Source organism: Pollachius pollachius (genome assembly GCF_949987615.1).
Source record: "Pollachius pollachius genome assembly, chromosome: 2".
Taxonomy (NCBI): domain Eukaryota; kingdom Metazoa; phylum Chordata; class Actinopteri; order Gadiformes; family Gadidae; genus Pollachius; species Pollachius pollachius.
Genome location: NC_136935.1, coordinates 9,663,245 through 9,681,119, shown reverse-complemented (window position 1 = coordinate 9,681,119; position 17,875 = coordinate 9,663,245). Strand labels below are relative to the sequence as shown.

General features: G+C 50.1%; 1 protein-coding gene across 1 annotated transcript in view; it reads left to right on the top strand.

The window, feature by feature from the left end:
* LOC307071521 (leucine zipper putative tumor suppressor 2 homolog) overlaps positions 1–17,464 on the top strand; it is a 20,757-nt gene extending 3,293 nt beyond the window's left edge. Inside the window, 7 exon segments of the mRNA XM_079730525.1 lie at positions 7,884–8,660; positions 10,517–11,299; positions 11,692–11,814; positions 12,443–12,589; positions 12,996–13,442; positions 13,444–13,512; positions 13,944–17,464. Coding sequence (XP_079586651.1) covers positions 7,920–8,660; positions 10,517–11,299; positions 11,692–11,814; positions 12,443–12,589; positions 12,996–13,442; positions 13,444–13,512; positions 13,944–14,231 — 2,598 coding nt within the window. The 5' untranslated portion in view covers positions 7,884–7,919 and the 3' untranslated portion in view covers positions 14,232–17,464.
* The last annotated feature ends 411 nt before the right edge of the window (positions 17,465–17,875 follow it).

Genomic DNA, 17,875 nt, shown 5'->3' with positions numbered 1-17,875 from the left:
AGCACCAAGTAGAAATGGAGACGTGAGAGACCCGAACTAGACAGAAGGAGACAGATAGACAGACAGACGGACAGACAGACAGACAGACAGTCTGGCAGACAAATGGACAGACAGGCGGGCTGCAGACAGGAAAACAGAGAGGAGAGAGGGAAGAGAGAAAGATTATGGGCTGGCACCTCTACAGATTGCTGAACAAGTGTTTCCTATATGCCTGCCCGTACCCCTTGGTTAAGGGTGCAGCAGTCTCATGGAGCCTTCCTGTGTGTGTATGTGGGTGTGTGTGGGTGTGTGTGTGTGCGTGTGTGTGCGTGTGTGTGCGTGTGTGTGCGTGTGTGTGCGTGTGCGTGCGTGTGCGTGCGTGTGCGTGTGTGCGTGTGTGTGTGTGTGTGTGTGTGTGCGTGTGTGTGCGTGCATGTGCCTGCGCGTGTGTAGGATTGAGATATTAGGACAGCATTCTGCTCGTGTATGTGTGTGATAGTGCATATTCATGTGTGAGTGATAAATTGAAGTGAATTATACATTGTGCACAGCATCCTGCAAGTCTGAGTGTGTGTGATAAATTGAGGAGAATTAAACATTGAACACAGCATCCTCACACAGAGGCTGCTTATGTAATATCCTCTGTTGGACTCATTTGTTGGGCTGTGTTTCATCCCTGTGTGTGTGTGAGTGGGGGGGGGAGTGTGTGTGCGCATGCACATTGTTTACTTGCAATGTGTGACTCTTGTAATTTTTAACGGGATCCTTGCAGTTATTTTAGATGAATCTACAATCGCTTAAAAATGCAGAAATACTCAAATAAAATACCTAAGTGAATTACTACTACTTTGTGCCATTAAAGTCGAGGTAAACAAGATGTTGGTCCCTGGATTGCTGTAGTTACCCCTCTCCATGACTCGGGCCCTGTCTGTGGGTTGGTCCTCTTTCTTCTCTATGTGTGGCTGCCCTCAGATGAAGATAACGCCCTGCTCAACTGGAACAATGCCACTTTACCGCTAATACAAGCAAGGCAGCAGCCAGATGCATTGTGGGTGAATGAGCAAAGGAACTTTTTGGAGGGAAAGTTCCACCCTCTTCTTTTAACCCTCTGGGCTTCTTCTTCCAAGACAATGGCTTCCTAAACAATAGGAAGCCAAGAGTGTTGTGGACAACTGGCTCTCCCCCCCCCCCCCGATCCTAAATAGCCTGCTAAAGATAACTTCAGAGCCAACGGGAAGCTGTGAACCATTGTAGCAATGCTAATACGGTGGGCACAATGAGTGCTGTAAAACAGCAGTAAAAGCAGGAAGGCTTTCTGCCACGCCGTCCCTCTCCTGCAACACTCGGCAACCGACGCTCCACCACCGAGCGATGGAGTCGTTATCATGAAGGGGTTGGAGGAACTGTCCACGGGGCCAGCATCATTGATGCTGACAAACGGTAGTCAATCGGGCCAGTATAATCCAAGTGTCTCTACCGCCGGTATGCACGGTATTCTCTGTGTCTGCCTGTCTGACCACTGACCAGCACTGGATAACTATTAGTGGTTGGAAGTCCTTCTGGAAAACTCCAGCTCGGAAATGGCAGACAACTTTGCTTGATTTGAAATACCTCTGACGGCCTTTCCCGTGTTTCCGGACCGAAGTTTTTAAACCAGCTCCAACTCAGGAACTAAGTTAAAACTTGACATGACTTTGTCTTCAATATGTATTTCGGTTTAATGGGGGCATATACTTCAGTCTTGTCGAAAAACTCATCAGAAACTCTGACCTGGTGCTGTTTTGAATTAAACTCACGAATTACCAAAAGCCATACGTTTAATGAGAAACGCTCAAACACACACACCCACACACACACAAACACACACACACCTTCAAATTCACTCAATATGCAGTTGTTGGGCCAGCTGTCTGTGATGTAATCGATAGTGCCCGCCTAAGCCACAGCTAATCGAGTTGATTGACAGCTTGTGTCCCCAGGTGACCATTTTGTTTTCCGAAGGCTCATTCTGAGTTCCTACTCGGCTGTTATTGACGTCTGCTGCGGGGTCTCTCTTTAGTTAGATTAGGGCCGCCCTCTTCTCTGCCACATCCCCCACTCGGACTGTGTGTGTGTGTATGTGTGTGTGTGTGTGTGTGTGTGTGTGTGTGTGTGTGTGTTTGTATTAAAGTGTATTAGAGAGGGGAGAGAGAGGGAGGGAGAAGGGGAGGGGTTCGCCCCCTCACTAAACAGCTCTCTCCTGTCATAATAGAGGCCAGATGCTTTGAAAAGCTAAAACGCCAACCTGCACCCTGTCATGCTTGTCAGGCACGCAAGCACACACACACGTACACACACACACACACACACACACACACACACACACACACACCAACACACACGACTTGCATGCGTGCATACATGTGCTTCTCACACAGTTCACTCACTCGTCGTCCAACTATATTCCTTTTTTTATTCATTTATTTTTATTTTATAATCGTTGTTTCTCCTTTTTACTTGCCTTCTTTTCTTCTGTTGTACTTTCTTCTTCTTTCTACATCTTTCATTCGTACTTTCACTCTTTCACTCTTTCTTTCTCTTTTCCTTTCTTTCATCCAGCCCATTCAGTCATTTGCCACCCTTCCCCTCTCTCTCTGTCTATCTTGTTTCAAGTTAAGGCATGAAAGCTGTGGGCCTCCGCTGCCATGGAAACAGCAACAAACAGAGAAAAGCTAGTCTGCTACTAAGAGCCACAACTTGGTTGTAAAAGAATAGAGAGGAGAGGAGGGAGGCAGGGGGTCCAATTACTATTGTACTAAAAGCAACACAAGAACTCTGTAGAATAGCTCCCCACTAGAAACTGTGGCGGCATTAAGAAAATACCCAGGGCACCGAAGTTTCACCTCCATCTAGTCAAAATGTCCTGAAACTTTACTTCACAAACTGTACTCTCCACCTGTATATCAAAACATAACTGTTGCTGAGCAGCCACCCATTGAATTCTAGTTAGCCATTGATCGTTCGTTGACACACGCACACACACAAACTCACACACCCTCAGACTGTTTAGTGACAGATCTTAAATCCGAGCACGGTCAGGCTTAGTGACAGCGGGGAAGGAGGCAGACAGACTGTCATTGTGCTGGAATGGAGGAGTGGAGAGACCTCGAGGCGTTTTGGCAACACATTAAAGAAGCTCTCATATTTTTACAATGGAGTGGCTCGAGTTTGCTACACTCTGCCACTCTCCCTTACCTGTCTGAGGTTTTTATTGTGCTACCTCAGTGAATAGATATGTAAGGGGAATAAACGGCATAAAAGCACCAAATTAGGCATGGTTTTGATCACAGGGGGAGTTTCAGTGTTATGTATGCGTCTCCATGCGTGTCGGTTGCCGCTGACCATGTCCCTGCTTGTCGCACATTTGCATTATTTGAACACATCACACGGAAGATTGTTGAGCCTCCTACGAGGCCCCGTTTGAAGTTCCCCATCCGTGGTGAATGGGCCCACCCAGGGGAGAGTAGTTTGTCGGCGACGTGAGTCGACTCTAAATCACTTTCATTGCCCTCCTTCACACTTTCTCGCCATACACCTCTTGTCATCGTCCCGGCCGCATCGCACGCGACGGTTACGCACGCTAGTGAGGTCACATCCTGAGAAGTGGTTGGAAAGCTTCACAGGGATTTCAAATGTTATTTCCTAAAATGGCAGTTTTGTTTAGCCCCGCTCCTAAAAGGATTTGGGCGCCCCCGTCTGCCTTTATAGGCCCCGCTGCGATCGGACAGATTTACGCGTCCACACACACACCTGTTTCCCCTCGCTTCCCATTGGCTCTGCCATATGCCGTTCACATCACGCCGTGTCCCCCTGTATAGAAACCGTGGATGAATGACGGGTCACGGGGAAGGTTAGTGGAGTGTGTGCTTATAGGACGCTGTAGAAAGTTACAGCGGGGGAGGGAGAATTCAGCACAGGAAAGAAAGGATGAACGGAGAGGAAGGAAGCCAGAGGAGCTAGGTGTAAATGCGCCAAGGCAGGAAAGAAGGTTTGGAGGGAAGGGCGGGGGAAGAGGTGGAGGTGTTGTAGGTCACTGTAGCGTTTAGACACAAACCCGCAGTAAGGTCACTGCACAGAGATTAAGATAAACAGGACGGACTCTCCAGGAGGTGTACCTTTCCCCTTCCACTCTCAGTCCTGCGGTTTGTTTTCCCAGCTGCTCACACCTGTCCAGCCTTCACTGGGAGGCGTGAATGTGGAAAAAACGTTTGTTTTTGACGTTCCTTGACCTGCCTCTATTGTGCGATTGTTAGGAACTTTAAAAGTTTGAAGTGAGAAGGCTGCTTTTAGCTTGTTGGGCAAAAAATAGTAGTCGTGGAGAAAGTAGTATGCTTACTGTTAAACGTTGAGCAGAACTCAAGAGGGCTCCTCAAAGCAAACTCCCTTGACACCCACATGCAATACGACCGTAACCTAATGACAACCTTAGGGACCGCTGTGTGTATGTTCACCACATTCCCTTCCAAGGGGATTAGGTGCTTGGGGTTTTCTTGAGGGGCCGAAGGAATCCACTGAGTCTATAATTGAAAAGCTTGGTCTCTGTGTCCGCCCCCGTGGTCCCACCTTTTGTCTCCACAAAGACCCCAAGCGACACCGTCTCTCCGTCTTTCTGCTCTACCTCCCTCCCTATGAGTCACAGTCAGCCTCCGGAAGCTTCTTTGTGGATCGTGTTTGATTTGGTGTGTGTGTGTGTGTGTGTGAGAAACCGTGTTTGTATGTGTGTGTGTCTGTGCATGCGTGTGTGTGCCTCTGACACGGTGTGTTTGTGTTAGGGTGTGTGTGTGTGTGTGTGTGTGTGTGTGTGTGTGTGTGTGTGTGTGTGTGTGTGTGTGTGTGTGTGTGTGTGTGTGAAACCATCTTTATGCGTGTGTATGTGTGTGTGTAGATGCGTGTGTGTGTCTGTGACACTGTGTTTTCTGTTAGGTTGTGTGTGTGTGTGTGCGACACCATGTCTCTGTGTGTTTGTGTGGGTATGGGGGGAAGTGGTGGTCCAGTTCAGTGGAATAACGTGCTTCCTCTCCCTGGTAACCCCTGGTGCGATTTAGCCATCTATAACAGGATTATTCTCCAGTCACACAATACGTTTCTGGAGGCTTTTTCAACTGAGCTACCTGGAACTCTCTCGCCTTAATCCTGCCAGCCTGGCTGGCCTCCTCCTCCTCCTCATTCCCCTCCACCTCCTCCGCCTCTTCCCGGGTCAGTGAGCTCCATATGTAGGCTTCTTCTACACCCTACCGCTGCAAACTTCATATTTCTCTTACCAGGGAGGAAACTATGAAAGCCGTTCAGTATCCCTTCCCCCGCAGAGTCGAGTCAGATATTCACACAGATTGTCAGATAAGGAGGCCTCATTAAAAATCTGCTGTTGAAAGTTTAAAAGTGCAAATTGCTGGGTGTGAATCTACCCCCCCACTGGGTTCAACGTTCGAGGAGCTCACACGAGAACCACCGATGCACTCTGTATGTCGCAGCCTTCCGCGGAGGAACCCCCAGCGTTGACGCTAGCAACGCTAACCCTTAGTGCTAGCAAAACAACGCAACACGGGAGCAGCGTGTTGTGTAGCATCAGAGGGGACATCCAGAGGAGAAAATGAAACACCTCGCCAGGGGAATTCAGGCCCGCGAGACCTCTTCTATTTATAGACTAGATGACTGGTTCCGTGCGAGGGGAGGGTGAGGGGAGGGTGAGGGGTGAGCTAGAAGTGCTCTCATCCTATCAAAGGAATGTGGGAGAGGGGATTTGGAGGGGGGGGTGGGCATCTGATGCGGGGGGAGGGAGGGGGGTGGGAGTCGGGGAGGCAAACCTCAATCACTCTTTTTCTTTTTTTAAAGGAGGATAAAACCCGGTGGACATCACCGGCGCTGAATTAGCTGTGGGGGTTTGTTGCTTGAGTAGGCGGGACAGAACCGACGCATGGGAGGTCAAGGGTGGTGTGTGCGTGTGTGCGTGTGTGTGTGTGTGTGTGTGTGTGTGTGTGTGTGTGTGTGTTTTACGACAGGTCACAGGGTGAGGGTGCTAGCATGGCGGTCTCGGATGGCGGTCTCCAAGGGTCCTTAATTCTATTATGCCTGGCTGAGAAGGGGCCCCTTCCCTGCGTTGGGCTCGGGGGGCTATAGGAGGATGTGAGGTGGAAGGAGGTGGTCCGAGCTTATGAGTACATACCACAAATATCTCCGTCTCCTCCTCCGTTTAGCTCCCTGTCCATGTCTCATTCACTAACTCCCTCGCATTCCACCACATAAACACCCTCAGACACACACACACACACACACACACACACACACACACACACACACACACACACACACACACACACACACACACACACACACACACACACACAGCCTTAATTCTCTGCTACCCCTTATTGCCACACTGTTGTGTATTCAAGGCAGCATTCACCTCAATCGAGTGGTGTTCAGAGGAGCAATGTATTGTTCTCGCTCGCACTCGCTCTCTCTCTCTCTCTCTCTCTCTCTCTCTCTCTTTCTCTCTCTCTTTCTCTCTCCTGCTGTTTCTCTGTGGCTCTCTATCCCCCTCTTGCACGGCCTTCTTCTTGACATTCATTTCCACACTCATCACTACACTGATTTCAGCTGGCATTGATTAAACATGGGATCTTTAATGTGTGTGTGCGCGTGTGTGTGTGTGTGCGTGTGCGGTGTGTGTGTGTGTGTGTGTGTGTGTGTGTGTGTGTGTGTGTGTGTGTGTGTGTGTGCGTGTGCGTGTGTATGCCCTGCCAGACTGCATCATTCAGTAATAGCTGGCTGGGATTAGTCCTGTTGGCCAGACGGACTGTAGCTTGGCACGACAGGCTGGCTGTGGGTCCCCTCGCTGTCTCTGTGGCCTCTCCATCACACTGATAATACTATCTAGAAATGGTGGACTTCATCCCACCACTACTTAGTGTCTTTTAATCAGTGATGCCAACCCAGTTCGGACACTTGTTTTTCCAAATAGTCGCTTCAACAGTGCCTCTGTGTGCGATTCTTTAAAGAAACACCCCCAAAAGAAACAAAGAATATTTTTCAAGGGGAACACTGTCTGCCACATAATTTTTTCTTTGAAAAGCGTTCTTTTCAGAGATGAACCAGGGAGTTACTAACTCTCGGTAACTGACAGTTGGAACAGTGTGATTATCGAGGAATGGAGGAAAAAGAAATGAGACTCAACTTCCTGAGAAGTGATGCACATGTGACCGCTCACTAGAAGGGGTCACTGAGCTTAATTGCTAAGCAGCTGCACATCATGGATGATCATGACTCACTCTTTTTCCCTGTCGCTTCTCAGTGTTTCCTCCATCCATTATCTCTGTCTTTTCTCCCTCTTTCCTCTATCCATTACTCCTGTCTGCTTGGGTAATGACCACCCTTGATCAAACGATTTTGAGACAAGCGAATATGCATTCTCGTAATTATCCCACTCACATGCTCAAACATTTTGTAAGCTATTTGAATAGCATAATTAATGTCTCTCTCTCTCTCTCTCTCTCTCTCTCTCTCTCTCTCCCTCTCCCTCTCCCTCTCTCTATCCCTCCCTCTCTCTTTCTCTCTCTCCCTCTCCCTCTCCCTCTCTCTCCCTCTCTCTCCCTCTCTTTCTCTCTCCCTCTCTCCCTCTCCCTCTCCCTCTCTCTCCCTCTCTCCCTCTCTTTCTCTCTCCCTCTCTCCCTCTCCCTCTCCCTCTCTCTCCCTCTCTCTCCCTCTCTCTCTCTCTCTCCCTCTCCCTCTCCCTCTCCCTCTCTCTCTCTCTCTCTCTCTCTCTCCCTCTCTCTCCCTCTCCCTCTCTCTCTCTCCCTCTCCCTCTCCCTCTCCCTCTCTCTCCCTCTCTCTCCCTCTCTCTCTCTCTCCCTCTCTCCCTCCCTCAGAGTTTCTGGGTTGTGTGACGCCATCGAGCCGCCGCCATGGCTCTGGTCCAGGCCCGGCCCGTGTCCGTGAGTGACCACCCCGCGTCCAGCGGTCTCGACGGCAGCCTGCAGCAGCTGTGCCGGCCCCTGCCGTCGCACCCCTCCACCGGCCCCTGCTCCGCGCCCCCCCCGCCCTCCGGGGACCCCACCTCCGTCGCGGGCGCCATGGGCTCCGTCAGCAGCCTGATCTCCGGCCGCTCCTACCAGGAGAGGCACTGCCGGGCGGCCAACGAGTACGCCGCCAAGACCCGCCGCTCCACCCCGGCCACCAGCTGCTTCCGGGTGCAGGACAACGGCACGCTGCGCAGCGGCAGCTCCCTGGAGCAGCTGCTGGTCATCAGCAACAAGCAGAACCACCACCAGTTCCAGAACCACAACCACAACCACAACCACCACCAGCCCCAGCTCCAACCCCAGCTCAAGGCCCCCGTGCTGCCGCCGCCGCTGCCCACCAAGAAGCACCCGCGGCTGGGTAACGCCGGGGGCGGGATGGCGGTGGGTGTGGCGGCGGCTAACAGCAGCAGTGCCGGTGGTGGTAGCGGTGCTGGTGGCGGCGCCAACGGGAACTATAAAGACGGTTTAGAGGAGGTGGTGGTGGGGGACTGGAACCACAACCTGGTGCTGGCCCCAGTGAGCCCCTGCAGTGACTCTGAGGAGACGAGGGACCACAGGGCCCTGAATGGAAACATAGGGGGGCCTCCGCCCAAACTCATCCCAGTGTCGGGGCAGCTGGAGAAGGTGAGTCACAGATAGTTGACACCTCTTCTTCTTTATGTCTGCAGCAGTGTCGAGCACATTTCACAGCATGAAGGACAATACAACTCACATGCCTTTGCTTTAGACTTGAAGACATAGAGACCCGGCTGTTTACTTTCACTTCGCGCTACTTGTAGTCCCTGTGCTGTAGTTAACCTTGATCTCACTCAGCACACTTTGTTTGTTCCCCCACTGGGATCACGACAAAGCACCTGCCCGTCCTTGTGGTTCTATTGTGAAGTATCAACAGTGCCTTTGCCTTGGCTTCAGAAATGACATGAAAAGCGCAGGAAGCAAAACAAGAAAAAGCAATTGTTTGAAATAGATGCATTTGGCTGAATGAATGCCATGTCAGCCTGCTGGGTAATCACGGCCACATTACCAACGGATGTTTCTCAACGTTTTCTCGTGAAGTCCATGGAGAAATGTTCCTCATCGACCCCACATGCGTTTTAAATTGAATGTTTACAATGGGGCCCAGCTCTTTCTGCCGACATGAGGGGATGAGAAGAGATGATGTCTTCTACACACAGCGGTGTGAGCTCAACACTCTCTAGCTAAAAGAGGCGCTGCGCTATAACTGACCGTGACCTCTGACCTCCTGGTGGTGAGGGCGGCAGGACTTTTGTCCCCGTGAATCAATCAGGCTTTTTTTATTATCACATTACCATCTAAATGTGAACAGTGCAGAAAGGCCTGCTTCGGTTATTGCACCTCAAGGTCATGTACCTCATTGAATGGCAGTGATTGATGCCGTACCATGATTCTTCACTTTATCTACTGCTTAACCCTTAGCTGTATCCACTTCAACTCTGTTAAGTTGGCTTGTGTGTGCGTGAGTGAGTGCATGCGTGCTCGGTTGTGTGTGCGTTTCTGCAGCGTTTCTGCCGACGGGTTTTACCCCAGATTGAGTCAGCTGTCTGATTGGCTATTTATTCCCATCGATCTACGATGGGAAGCTAAATCACCTGGCCTTACGCAGCCAAGGGAGAGAGATCATTTAGCAGTAGCTCACCTCACCCGCTCCTCATCATCAATGTCAGAGCTCACTTGCGTCTGGTGACAAGTCCAATGAGCCATGTGGAAAGTCATTAAGAAAAAGCCCTGTCTGTCTGTCTTTGTGTGTCTATCTGTCTCTCTCTTTCCTTTTTTCTTTACTTCTCTGGCTCTCTCATTGTCCCTCTCTTTATCGCTCATTGTTCTTGTGCTCCCTTGCTCTCTCTCTTTTTGTCACTCTCTCTCCCCTTCTGTCTCTCTGTTTTTCTCTATCTTTCTGTATTGTTTACTTCTTTATATGAGTATCTGGTTGTCCTTCTTTCGATCTTTATCTTCTCCCCTTGCTCTGGCCTTCTCTCTCCTTCTCTTTCTCTCGTACTCCATTGTCTTTCTTTACTACCCCGTCATTTATTTTTCCTCTTCATTCTCCGCCTTTGTTCTCTTTAACACCATACTTTTTTTTTCTCCAAAATTCACTTCTCAATCTCTCCCTGACTTGTCTCTCTCTCTGTCTCCCTCTCATTCTCTCTCTGTCACACACACACTCTCTCACACACACACACACACACACACACCCACCCTCTGTCCCTTCCTTACTCGATCGCCCTTATCTCCCCAATGCTGCGTAAAATCATTAAGAAAACCGCTCAATGTGAGTCATGAATATCAATTAAACCTCATTTAAATATCCTCACCCGGGGGTTGACCTGCCGTGTTATCACTGATCCTCCACTAATTACTTTCACACATCGCGTCGTTCGTTAGCACTGCTTGGCTACGACGAGTCGCTGTTGACATCTGCTCTTCTCCTTTCTCTCTCTCTCCGTCTCTGATTCTGGCAGAACATGGAGAAGGTGCTTATCCGCCCGACGGCATTCAAACCTGTTATCCCCAAGAACCGCCACTCGGTGCAGTACCTCTCCCCGCGGCCAGGGGGCGCCAGCCTGTCCGAGAGCCAGGGGAGCCTCAACCTCCTGCTGCCTCTCGGCGGATCCAACGTCATCAACGCCAACGCCGACGCCAACGGCGGCTGCGCCGCATCCGTGAGCTCGGAGGAGAAGCGAGACTCGTACGGCGGCGGCGGCGGCGGCGGCGGCGGCGGCGGCGGCGGCGGCGGCGGGAATTGCGGCGGCGGGCGCAACGCACGCAGCAGCCAGTCCTGCTCCATGTCGGACTCGGGCCGCAACTCCCTGTCCAGCCTCCCCACCCACAGCAGCACGGGCTGCAGCCTGGCCCCCAGCGAGGGCTCCAGCAGCGGGTCGGCCTCAGGGGGGCTGGGGGGCGGTCAGCTGGAGGCGGCGCCCGGCCTGGGCCGGACCGCCGCCAGCGCCGCCCATGGCGTTGGTGCCGGCGCCGCCGGCACCAACGCCATGGGCGGCGGGAACAGCCACGGCCACAGCAACTCGGACAGCGGGCGGTCTTCGTCCGGCAAGAGCTCGGGCTCGGGGTCGCTGAGCGGGCGCGGCCAGCCCCTCTCGGACAGCGGGTCGTGCAGCCACTCGCCGCCCCCGGTGGAGGGCTACGAGGGCGTGGTGCAGGAGCTGGAGGACAAGCTGAGGGAGAGGGACCTGGAGCTGCTGCAGCTCCGGGAGAACCTGGACGAGAACGAGGCGGCCATATGCCAGGTAGGGACACACTGCTGGGGATGACGGGATCAGTGGTTCTCAAGGCGCCAAACGTGGAGTCGTGTTAAGGTTCGATCCCAATTCACCCCTTCCCCCAAACCCTCATCCCTACCCCTCACTTTTGCGCGTTCATGCGCAGGGTAGGGGTGTCCCAATTGTCATTTTAATGAGGGGTAGGGTGAAAGGGTTAGGGTTAAGCCTTTGGGTGAAGGGGTGAATCGGGATTGGGCCTTAAGCAGATTGAGTCACCTGCTTTGAAGACCTGGAGCGTTTCATTTGTTATTAAGTGTTCATTCATTTAGACTCGTGGTATTAAAAATATTTGTTATGAAGTACATAATGCATGCTGCCTGACCCCTGACCTCTGGACCCCCCCCCCCTCCCCCCGGCAGGTGTATGAGGAGAAGCAGCGGCGTTGTGAGCGGGACATGGAGGAGCTGAGGCTGAGCTGCTCTGCCAAGATGAAGCAGGCCTCCCAGAAGGCCCAGAGAGCCCAGCAGGTGCTGCAGCTGCAGGTAAATCACACGTTACTATGGAGTTGTGCCAGGATAAAACTGTTAAAAAGAGGGTCGCAAAGCCCACTAGCACGCTCACCCCTTAGGCCATACGCCTGACAGCGCCCGGGTTTGATCAACACCCAGGATCTTATTTAACTTGCCCTTGCCTCTCTCGTTCAACCCACTTTCCCGGCTGACTCCTCTGTCACTAAAGGCTTTTGAAGCCCGTTAAAATAATGACTTGTGTTGCTGGTGAGCGTAGTGTAGTAGAGTATTGTACGTATTTGTCGCTCGATAATACATTTAAGGCCTACGCTTAAGGTTAGCTATTTCGCTCCTGTGGTGGAGCAATGTGAGACACAGAGGTTATTATGGCCTGTCTGGTCTATAGTGTGCACAGTTCAAAATGCATTTTCCTAATATTTAGGTGTTGCAGGCAAGTGGACATTTGTTAGATGATACAGTTGGGCCAGTTCAGTTAATGGCTCCCCTGCTGTTTAAAAATGCTGTTGTACTTTATTTAGTTTCCTCTAAACATAATTGTTATATTTTCTATGCTTTAAAGAAACATATTTTTTTTCCATAAAGTGTTTCCACATCAATCCACCACAGCTTAACACTGGTCACTGCCGCTGTGTGGTCTCAGGTGTTCCAGCTGCAGCAGGAGAAGAAGAAGCTGCAGGAGGACTTCTCGGCTCTCCTGCAGGACAGAGAGAGCCTGGAGAGGAGGTGTGCCAGCATCCAGAGGGAGCAGACCCAGCTGGGCCCACGCCTCGAGGAGACCAAGTGGGAGGTGGGCTTGTCATGGTCTACACGCTGTACACCACAGCCCCTGTCCTCTGAGGGTGTCACCGTGATGTGCGGGAAAACAAACGGAACACTCTGTGTCGTTTGGAAATGTTGTCATTCTCGAAGAATAGGGTAGTTCCTTTTTAGGTGTACTTGATACCGATGTGTATCCATCCGTAATACATGGCTTCGCATTCAAACACAATGTGAGCGATGATTTTAAATGAAGAGACTTTGAATTAAACGTCCAGCGTGGTATCAGTATCTCTAACCTCAACACCAGAGGTCTAAACTGATCTAAGCCCAACCTAATCCATAGTGAACAGTGAATGCACTAGGTGTGATCCAGTCATTGAATCTCCCCCCTCGGCCCGCGGCCCCCCTCTCCCCCCCCCCCCCCCCCCCCCCAGGTGTGTCAGAAGTCGGGGGAGATCAGCCTGCTGAAGCAGCAGCTGAAGGAGCTCCAGTCGGAGCTGAGCCAGAAGGCGGGGGACATCGTGGTGCTGAAGGCCCAGCTCCGGGAGGCCCGCTCGGAGCTGCAGTCCAGCCAGATGCGCTCCCAGGAGGCCCAGGCCGCCGTGCGCACGCGCAACCTGGAGCTGGAGGTCTGCGAGAACGAGCTGCAGCGGCGCAAGAGCGAGGTCGAGCTGCTCCGCGAGAAGATGGGCCGCCTGGAGGACGAGATGGCCCGCCTCTGCGACGCCCTGACCAACCACAGCGGACCCCAAGTCACGAAGGGCCAATCGGGGGGGAACATGTCCCTGCAGCAGTACGGCGGCGGCAGCAGGGGGGGGCCGGGGCGGGGGGGCCCCAGCCCCTCGATGTACCGCGAGGTGGACGACAGCCGCCTGGCGTGGGGGGGGGGAGAGCGACGAGGCCAAGGCTCAGAGGCAGAACGCTGAGACGGTGCTCGGGCTAAGGCAACAGGTACGGGACCGCCGGCCTGCTTTCTGTGCGTCTATTTGTCGAAGTCTTGGTTCTGATCATAGTGTTTTAGTTGGCTACGGGTGTTCGACTCCCTGGTTGAAAGGTTGAGGGTTTGGTGCCCGTTGTCCCCCAGCCCAGCCTGTAGGCCTCCTTGAGCGTGTGGCGTGTGTATGAGGTCGATATGGATGAAAGTGACAGAATGATTATCTCTGCTTACCTGACTAAGCAGATGTTCTTTGAGTGCCTGTTGTGCATTGAAAGGGGCTATAGAAATACACTTACAGTGAGGCATTTAAAAGATCCATCCACATCAAGTTATCGGTGTGTTACTGCTTCTCCATTTCAGAGGAAAAGGTGTGTGTGTGTGTGTGTGTGTGTGTGTGTTAACTGGCACGAGGCAGGGCGTTTAACGTGACGTCTCTCTTGTCCAGGTGGAGCGGCTGAAGGGAGAGCTGCTGTATGAGAGGAGGACCGGGGAGGAGCAGCTGTCGGGCTTCGAGGATGAGAGGAGGGTGTGGCAGGAGGAGAAGGAGAAGGTGATCCGCTACCAGAAGCAGCTGCAGCAGAACTACATCCAGATGTACCGGAGGAACCGGGACCTGGAGCGGGCCATGAGGGAGCTGAGCCTGGAGCTGGAGGGCCGCGGCGCGGGCCGCTACGAGCACCACAACGGCAGCAGCGACATCCACTTCGAGGAGATCACGGCCACCGAGATATGACCCCCCCCCCGTAAGACCCTCCTACTCGGGAGGCCAAGCAGTCCACAGCACCAGCACTCCTATAATCAAGGACCTCCATTGTGAACCAAGGATAGGACCCAATCCTCGACCCCCGACCCCCAACGAACCCGCCCCCGAAGAAGTGACACCCGTTCAGGCTGAAAGGGTGTCACTTCCTTGGGGCAGCCGTTCAGGCTGGGTCCTTGCTCCCTCTTCCCCTCTGGAACCAGAACTCACTGGCTGGGGGCAGCATCCGATGGAGACCGAGAGAGTTCGACCTCCACTAACTTTGGATTACCAGATGCTACGATGAAAACGTTTCTACACCCTCCAGAGCTCACGTTATGGGTCCTGGGTCCTTTAAACCCGATACCAGCAGCACAGGATCTCTTCACCAAGCCAAGAGAATAGCATGATATTTTTTGTTGTTTTTGGAACATAATGCAAATCAGGGTATTTAAAACAACAGTAGCAAAAAAACTAAAAAGAAAGTTACCATAGACTTGCACACAAATTATCAGGACTCCTCGAGGTAGCACACAAGGCTAATAAACAGTTTGCCTCTAGCACATGCTTGGCTAGCTGGTAGCATCACGCGGACAGCATGACCATGTGGTCAACATTAGCATCGTTGTCCCTGTCGTGGTTCGTCGACAAGACGGCTGTAGGCTACACCACTAGACTTATAAAAGGGAAAACCAACACCAAATATGCAATATCTTGTTATATATTCATACTATTTTCAGTTCACCTGTTTGTGTCAAGCCTCAAGGCCCAGTGGAAACCTTTAAATATAAATCAAGGAAACAGTTCAAAGGACTGGTTCTTGAAGAAGTCTCGTCGCTGCAGTGAGTGTTTCCAATGGAATGTATTTGGGACTTCAGTCACTCCAGAGAAATGCAGTTAAACAAGTGGTCACCACCGACAACAGAAAAACAAACTTCAGTTGTTTTGCACAAATGTCATTTTTTCGGCTTACTTACGCGACTTCCTTCCTTTTTTTTTACGGCTTAAAGAGACGTCTAGAAGCCTGCCGTGACCACATTTGACTTTGGCTCTGGGTTTTGCTTACCCTCAGACCTTCTGTTCTGTCATTTGTTGAACCGCCGTGAAGACAGAAACCAAATGTTCACACTACGTCCGACCAGATCCAGACCACCAACAGTTAACCACTATCGCACTCGGCCCGCATGTCAAAAACTCATACTGCAAAGTGGTCGCTTTTTTTGTATAAATATTTACATTTTTCAAATATTTGGGTGGGGGGGCTGGGGGGGAAGCATGGTTGGTATTAACCCAGTTCAACTAGAGCTCCCTCTGTCTCTCAGTACCTCTCTCTCTCTTTAACTCTCCATCCTCCTCTCTGTCTAACTCTCTCCCCCCCTCTTGTTCCCACATTCTCCTCTCTTCCGGTCTGCTTATCTCTCCTCCCTACTAAACACTCATAAGGAGTGGAGGTCATTGCACAGGAGTATAGTTCCATCTTCAAGGTCAGTGCAACTCAAACCATCTATTTTGCAGCAGAGAAAAAGAACAGGATATAACATTGGCCACGTGACATCATGGGCATGCCTGTCACGCCCCCACCCCCCCCCACTCCCTTCCATCCTTCTCAGTGCTGTTTATTTTGCACTTGTTAGGGACAAACACCAAATAGCACTCTCCTCAGACCTCGACCATGGCTATGACCTTAGCGTTGACTGACTGATGTACAGCGGTAGAAACAGTGGCATGAATGCATGCTCTATGTGCGTTTCTTTCCACCACTAGGAGAAAGCTGTTTGGTCTCTCTTGAAATGACACGCTAGGACTTGGCTTATAAAGTAGCTGTTATGATTGCTACTCTTGTTATTATCTATTGGACAAGGTTTCATCGGGGCGACAGCTTAACCAATGGGAAACACGTTAGCGGTTAGAATCTGTAGACTTGGGAGAACGAGAGCATATGCAGGGCTGTGTCCAACACTGAGAACGGCACGTATTGATATAAAAGAAAAATATTGATTGATATATATATATATATAAAACACAACTGTTATCTTTTATTTTACAAATGCAGAGTCTTTATCAACAAAATAATAGAGAAATATAAAATCTATATAATTAAGATGATGATGTATATATTTTCTTATAATAAGCACCTAAAGATATTTTGTCAGTGGGTTTAATACGCAGAATATAAAGACTTCTATATCGATATCACATGATCTGATTTATCAATGGATCAGGGTGAAATGGAAGAGGACATCTTAGCAGAATGTTTACATTATACATAGAGGGACATGATTAAACCAAGTCTCGTCAAATCAGGAAAGACTTTTTTGGTGATCATAACCTTGATCTTGACCCTATGATTGATCAGTAAACTGTCTTCCCTCCATTTCGACCAATCTTTGTTTGATTTTCACGCATCACTCAATCTCCACCCCATCCCTGGTTATTGTCGATATTCGTTATCTTAGCAATGCATTGCAATGATGGGTTTCAAAAGGGTTTCCTGCTGAAGTAAGGCCAAAAGCGTTCCAATCGCAGATATTTACTCAGCTTCTATTTCGGAAATTGGTCCAAACTATTTGGCCAAATTGTATCAACATTTTTCATGAACTGAATGCATTTTCAAGTTATTTCATAACAACTCTCCTCCACAATCATAACCATAACAGATTATGGAATGTCATCGTATTAGCAAAGACTTTAGCTTGTCATTGGTGTTTTATTCACTGTGGCCCACTGGGGTTGTCAGAAATGACATTTCATGGGACATCACCCTTATGGCTGGAACAGGTTACATTTTTGGCTACGGTATTCTGCTTCATACGTACAAACAAACCGAGATATGCCACAAAAGGCCGTTTGTCAACAAGCACATATTCAACAACATCAGAAGAACCATCACCACTGTGTGCATCAATCTCATATCTTTCTCTACTCATAATCACATTACCGTTTTTCTCGGTGTAAATATACGAGGCACTAAACCGTATAACAGAGTGACATTGTCTTCTATTAAGACATGTATCTATTGCTTATTTAGCCACTGTGACTAGACCAAAGCAAGTTTAACACTATTTTTTACTTGTGTTGTTGTTCGTTTCTTATTGTTTGTGTCTTTTTTCTGTGTTTGGGTCTGTCATGTCGTCATTAATCCATAGAGTGTGTAGTCGCCTGTGTATATTTTTATGTGTAAATTTCTTGTACAAATGACTGTGTTTTTAATTAAAGAACAAATTGTATCACCTTAAAGTGGCTGCTGATGTCATCCTTGTCATCCATAAATATACATTTCTATAACATGAATCATAACACCCAAAATACAATCTCTTTAAGCCTTATCGGCACTCTATCACTTTACCAAAATTAAACATTACATCCTATGGCGATTGTAAGGCACTGGGCATTATAACAATGTTATGTAATGTACTAATGTCATGTCCTCACAATGTGCCTAACCCTGCCGAGATTTGTTGTCCATGTTCAGTTTCCCAGCCCTGTTTCAACACAAGATCAGTCAGTAGGAAGCTGTCACCATTCCTCAAAAGAGGAGGATAGCTGCAGAAGCCAAGCTCACTCGCAAAAAATAAATACAGAACAGCATTTTGTTATCCTTCATAATTCTCTCGCCAAGGCATTTTGACATCACTCGG